A 6,928-nucleotide genomic window follows, 5' to 3' on the forward strand; every position below is an offset into this window, starting at 1 on the left:
CCACACTAGCATGTGTGGCGCCGATGCCACGGACGCCACACATAGAGGCTCGCGAAAACGGCTAAGGACTTATCGTCCGAAGCCCCTGGATGTTTTCGACCCAATGGGTCATATAGGTTGGCGTGTGTGGCGTCGATGCCACGGGCGCCACACTAGCACTTGTGGCGCCAGTGGGAAGGGCGCCACACACTGACTTGTGTTAAAAACCTGAAAAATCCTACCAAACTCCAACAGTTACGAGTACAACATTGGACACAACAAGTAGCAATTTCATGACATACACATATAACACTTCATAGGTCACATTGTAGCACGTAGATTCAAACAACAAGTAGCATTACAGACCATGGTTCGAAATGACATAGGGTTCACAAATCGATACTTATGAAGATATAGTTCACAACAACATGGAGCACATCCTAGTGTCGTCCTCGACGTGTCGTCCTCACGGGCTGCTTCCGGACGGCCATCCTCTTCGTCCGCTGCCTTGGCTGCTCCTGCTGCTGCTCCTGCTGCTGCTGCTCCTGCTCCTCCTCCTCCTCCTCCTCCTCCTCCTCCTCCTCCTCTGAAGAGAACGGCTCGTCGTTCCTCATCCTCGACATAGCTGATCTCCGCGGCGGCCCGTCATCCTCCTCAGTGACAACCTTCTTTCCTCGGTTGACATAATCTTCCGGAGTGTACCGGTTTGGAGCCTTGCCCCTTGGCTTCAAGCGGTAAGCTGACCGTTGCTTGGAGGTACGCTTCGGAAGTACGCCTTGACTCGGAATTAGGTCGTCCTCGGGAGGAATCTGCACAAACATGAACACATGAGATTACAAAAGTTGAAATTAGTAAGAACATGTTTCACAGCAACAAAATAGTCCATACATGTTCTTCGAAGAGGAGGATGTAGGGATTTCGCCTTCGCGGCAACCTAGCAAGTTCGCTAACCGCCGCATCTTTCGTGCGGTGTTCAGCGTCATGGAACTCACGGTTACAAAGCCACCGAGAACATAATTGCGTACATTCAAAGTTGGTGATCATACCTTAACGAAATTCCGCAACGGTCCGACGGGCTTTTCATCTGTGTGGCTCGCTCCCACACAACCTCGCACTCCTCAGCTGTTTTACGGGTCTCCTCCCGCTGTGACAAACATAGCATACACAATTTAAGCGAGCACATGGCAATCTAGATGATGTACTAGTTAGTGAGAGAATCCATTACCACGAAGTTCAGCTCGGAAGCAATAGAAGTCGATCTCCCTCTCGCGAGCAAAAGTGTCGTGCTGGCTTTGCCCAACCTCATCGAACCGGATGGGGTCGTCCAAGATCTCTTCACGATACGCGCGCTTCACTAACTCGATACGCGTGTTCCGATGGAACCACTCGAGGTAGTTGTTGAAAGCGGTGAAGTCGTGAGGCACAATCCGCTCGGGGCCAGCATTCCGTGCCGCTTCCAAGCAGTGTTGGAACGCTCGTGATGTGGCCGCTATGATGGACTGGCCAATTTGTGATCTTCCTCCGCCGCTGCCTATCAAGCCTGCAAGAATCAACAAGTTAGTTTGTACCTCTTCTATCAAGAATCTTCCATCGCATGATTCCGAAGTTTACTCGTGAAGCGCCTTGTCCGTGTCTTGCCACATTGGTGGGCACTCCGATACGAGCCCAAGCTCGTCTCATCACTCTTTGCGGCTGGTGGTGTTCAACAAGCCACATGCATATGAGTGGGCAGCGCATACGCCGGAACCGCGCCTCCTCCGTGCACTTGGGGTTTAGGTCGGTCATCGCCGCGCCAATACGGTAGTAGCTACCATATGGCTCCCATTCCACCTGCAGCATACAATTATTTAGTAGATGCCGGTAGAATCAATCAAAACTAGGATTGCAACTCCGCAGTGATCGGTTACCTGCTCAACGGTAAGAGTGTCCAACTCCGCGAGTGTACTGCCTCGTACATGATCATTGGATCGCTCGTCATCTCCGAGACATTGTCCCAAAGGTATGCCCAAGTGGGCTCCCGATCGGGAAAGTGAGGGAAATGAGGCCATGGCGTCTCGTTGAGTACCCTGGGACGCCCAAGCCGATAGGCGGTCCCAGCTCCATACGGAAAGTAGGAGCATGCATCCACCAATACCGCCGCTACCCGTCTTGCTCCCAGTCCTGCGACAAGCTTCGTCCAACTGCGTACATAAGATATTTGGTTACTACTTTGTGTAGCGCACTACTATAGGAAAATAGTACATAGAACAAATCATCACCTGCCGGTAGAGGTAGGCAAGTGCCGCTGTTCCCCAACTCCACCGGTCGTCCAACACCGTAAGCGCCTTCAGCCAACACCAATGGGCCAGCTTACCCCCACCGTCGGAAAGAGAGTCCCGGAAATCATGTACCATAAGTACACGCGGGCGTACGTCCTCCGAGTGTCCTCGTCGGCCTCTATGGGGCATTCCGCAAAGTTAGTTCCGATCCAAGTGAAAGACGCGCCGGCGGGAACTCTCTCCTTTGGATTTTCACGGCGGCGGAGGAGCCCTCGCCAATAAGCCCCACCATCCGCTGGCGCGCCACCCATCGGAAGCTGTGTTCATACACGGTGGCTCGCCCCGAATAGGTAGTGCAAGGATCATGGAAACATCCTGCAGAGTAGGGGCCATCTCGCCGGCCCTCAAGTGGAAGGTGTGAGTCTCCGGCCTCCACCGGTCGACAAGGGCGGTGAGTGCCGAGGGGTTCATGTGTGGCCCCCACGGCTTACAAGGGATATGAACGGCATAAGACCGGTAGGCCGGATGAACTCCGTGTACCTCTCGTCATAAGGTATATCCGGTGTGCCATGGTAACGAATCTTCAAAGGGTGAAGATCCGTTCCCCTCTCCGTCATATGAACAGCCCGGTGCTCCCTGTCGTACTCTTCATCCAGAAGCCACACCATCCTACATGTTTACACAACCATATTATGAGTCATTCCACTAACAAAAATGAGCAACACATACATGAGAGTTCACATCCAAATACATGAGAGTTCCATACATACACACATACATTCATATCTAGGGTTCCAACTAATATTTGGTTCAAATATGAGTTATTCCATCACAAATAGTAGACATTTGAAGACACACATACATAGCCATTTTATATCTACATAGCCAAATCTAGGGTTCATATCCAAATCCACCAACATATCCAAATCTAGGGTTCATATCCAAATCCACTAACATATCTAGGGTTCCTACACATACACATTCAACACTTACATAGCCATTTTATATCTACATAGCCAAATCTAGGGTTCATAGCCATTTCAACACATACATGTAAAATTTCATATCTAGGGTTCCACCAAATCTAGGGTTCATATCCAAATCCACCAACATATCCAAATCTTGCACTAACATATCAATGGTTCATATCTAAATCCACCAACATCAATTTCCATGTCTAGGGTTCATACCCAAATCTACCAAATCCACCAACAATAGTGGACGAATCAGAGGGAATCGAAGGGGAATACCTTGAGGAATGGAGGAGGAAGGACTTGGCCGGCCGGATCCGACGATTCCTTGGTCGATTTGGTGGGGGGCCGAAGGGGAGGCGGGCGGCGGCGGTTGGGGGAGAAGCGAGAGAGAGAGAAAGAAGAAAGAGAGGGTCGGGCCGGGGCGCGGGCGCGGGCGCCACACTTAAGTGGATGTGTGGCGCCGTGGCATCGGCGCCACACATGCTAGTGTGGCGCTCGTGGCATCGGCGCCACACATCGAGCCTCGCAAAACGGCTAAGTCCCGGAGGATTTGTCTTACGGTATGTTTTGGGGGATTACAAGTGCATGTGTGGCGCCGTTGGGAGGGCGCCACACATGCTGCCACGTCGGATGGGCGCGCCAGCTCGGAGTCGATGGCGCCACGTCGGCTGGGTGTGTGGCGCCGGCGGAGAGGGAGCCACATGGGCATGTGTGGCGCCCGTGGGAGGGGCGCCACACAAAAGGGTTAGATTGGTGAAATAGTTTCGCCGGAGGGTCAGTCTGTGCTTTTCTTCCACTTTTGGGTTATTTTTGTGTAAATCGCCCCGACCGGTGGCCCATCCATCGATCGGAACCATCTGCATTCTTGCACCATTTTTCCTGCCTCAACGTCCCATAATTCCATCATGATTTGACCCTCATTTCACTGCATGCATGCATGTGGCCTTCGCTATCGGACACGTAGGCAATCGTATATGGCAGTTTGTACCCAACTGCTTGGAAAGTGACGGCAGATCTGTGATAAGATTTGGTCCTAATTTAACTTATATAGTTCTTGTGTGTAGACGTATAGCAAAATTTAACTATGACGATCAAATTTTATATGCAGAGTAATATGAAAGAGAGGAGACAATTAGGCACTGGATTTCTGAGCTCATGTACAAATCTGCAACTAATCTTGTTGATTCTTTAAATGTCTCAGTGACTCTCTGTGACCTTTGTTCTTAGCTCGAGTGACTGTGAACTTAGCCTCAACTTCACCTACACTACTGGCCATGGTTTCAGAGCTTGCTTGTGAATCTGCGACGATCAATCATACAGTATTATCGAGTATACCCATTTTTCATCGATTTGATCAATGTGCCCAAAACAACAAGGTAGGAGTAGTATCTGCACAAACTATACCACTCGGAGTAATTTCCATCATACTGATGTGAGCTCTGAACCATAGCCTGCTAACCGAATCGGAGCACGGACTAATTAGGAGTAGCATCTGACAGCAAACCCCCCGCCATTGATTATCCTCTTATCAGCTCAGCTATCAGAGTAGTACATCTATGACCCTCCGACGTTCGCCTAGTTTCCACACCATCATATCGGCCTCTGTCTTCAGCACGTACGTGGGAGCAAGCAACAATGGCATCTGTCTCCTTCCTCGAGCTGTTCCTCTCCATGCTCTGCTTCGCCGTCATCTACATCTTACACATCAGGTCCAGGCGCAAGAACCCGGTGATCCCGCTGCACTGGCCACTGGTGGGCATGCTCCCTGCGCTGCTCGGCAACCTCCCGCGCCTCCACGACTGGGTCACCTCCGTCCTCACCGCCTGCCCGCTCAACTTCCGCTTCACCGGCCCGCCGCACTCCGGCATGGAGCTCTTCCTCACCTCCGACCCGGCCAACGTCCGCCACGTCTTCACCTCCAACTTCCCCAACTACCCCAAGGGTCCCGAGTTCGCCGAGATCATGGACATCCTCGGCGGCGGCATCTTCAACGCCGACGGCGAGTCCTGGCGCCGCCAGCGTGCCAAGGCGCAGCTGCTCATGTCCGGCCCCAGGTTCCGGGCCTTCGTGTCCCGGTGCAGCCGCTGCAAGGTCGAGCGCGACCTGCTCCCGCTGCTCGCCCACGTCGCCGGCGGCGTTGGCGAGGTCGACCTGCAGGACGTGTTCCTGCGGCTGACGTTCGACACGACCACGACGCTGGTGTTCGGCGTCGACCCGGGGTGCCTGGCGATCGGCCTCCCCGAGGTGCCGTTCGCGCGCGCCATGGACGACGCCATGGACGTGCTCCTCGTCCGCAACGTGCTCCCGCTGTCGTGGTGGAAGCTGGTGCGGTGGCTCGGGGTCGGCTACGAGCGGAAGATGGCGGCGGCGTGGCGCGACATCGACCGGTTCATCGGTGACACCATCGCCAAGCGGCGGGAGGTCATGAAGAACAGAGGCGGCATCGAGGACTCTGCCGATCTCCTCTCGTCCTACATCGACGACGAAGACGAAGAGGTCGTCGTGGACGCCTACCTCCGCGACACGACCATGAACCTCATGCTCGCCGGCCGAGACACGACCGGCTCCGCGCTATCCTGGTTCTTCTACCTCCTGACAAAAAACCCGCGCGTGGTGTCCAAGATCCTCGCCGAGCTCGACACCGTCGACCAGAGCACCACCACACCGGACGGCATGGTGATCTTCGACCCTGACGAGCTTAGCCGGCTGGTGTACCTGCACGCCGCTCTGTGCGAGTCGCTCCGGCTGTACCCGCCGGTGCCGATGGAGCACAAGGGCGTGGTGGCCGCGGAGGCCCTGCCGAGCGGGCACGAGGTGCACCCCGGCGACAAGATCATGGTATCGCTGTACGCGATGGGGAGGATGGAGGGCGTCTGGGGCAAGGACTGCCGGGAGTTCCGGCCGGAGCGGTGGATCGGGGAGGACGGCAAGCAGCGGTACGTGCCGTCGTACAAGTTCATGTCGTTCAACTCCGGGCCCAGGACCTGCCTTGGCAAGGACATGGCGTTCGTGCAGCTCAAGGCGGTGGCGGCCGCCGTGGTGAGGAACTTCGAGGTGGAGGCCGTGCCGGGGCACGTCATCGAGCCCAAGATCTCCATCATCCTCCACATGAAGAACGGCTTCAAGGCCAGGATTAAGAGGAGGCAGGTTCTTGACAGTTGATTCAGAGGATTCATGTGCCTGATCATTGAATTCGAAAAAGATGCATGGAGTTAAAGAATCTGTGTCGGTTGTAGGGCTTGATCGGTCGCACGGGAAGTAACTGAAAAAGTGGCAGCGCAAAGAAAGTTCTAGTGATTGTATTGTGTTGCCACGTACTCACGTAACTTAGCCAGCCGCAAGTGCTATGTGCAGTCACTTTGTATCTGTACTACTCTGGACTCTGTAGACTGTAGTCGGTTTTCAGATGACACTGATCATAATAGATCATATATTATGATTGTTGACTGCCAAAACCCACCGTCGGGCAGCGGCCTGTCAACACGGTAGAGCCGGGAAGAGCCTAGAGCTGCGGCTGGCTGAGACCCCTCCGAGCGACGGCCCGCAATGCTCTTCTGGTCACACGCGGCGATGCGAAGTGCAAGGGCGTGCCACCTGACCTATACCCGGTCGGGAAGGTGATGGGGATGCCTCGCTTAATTCCTGCATGGCATACACGTAAACATTAAATACGAGCCTCGATCGGCTCTCAGGTTATCCCGTGAATCGGCTCAAAGA

At 54.0% G+C, this 6,928-nt stretch overlaps 1 protein-coding gene across 1 annotated transcript; it reads left to right on the forward strand.

Moving 5' to 3' along the window:
* The first annotated feature begins 4,738 nt into the window (after nt 1–4,738).
* Nucleotides 4,739–6,645, forward strand: LOC124695429 (alkane hydroxylase MAH1-like). The gene has a single exon (XM_047228282.1). It carries the CDS (start codon nt 4,847–4,849, stop codon nt 6,371–6,373), a length of 1,527 nt encoding a protein of 508 aa, XP_047084238.1. The 5' UTR covers nt 4,739–4,846; the 3' UTR covers nt 6,374–6,645.
* Nucleotides 6,646–6,928: the final 283 nt, after the last annotated feature.

Source organism: Lolium rigidum, chromosome 3, assembly GCF_022539505.1.
Source record: "Lolium rigidum isolate FL_2022 chromosome 3, APGP_CSIRO_Lrig_0.1, whole genome shotgun sequence".
Taxonomy (NCBI): Eukaryota; Viridiplantae; Streptophyta; class Magnoliopsida; order Poales; family Poaceae; genus Lolium; species Lolium rigidum.

Bases quoted from the DNA above. Each gene is read 5' to 3' on its own strand.
- LOC124695429 (XM_047228282.1), top strand. From the start codon at position 4,847: ATGGCATCTGTCTCCTTCCTCGAGCTGTTCCTCTCCATGCTCTGCTTC.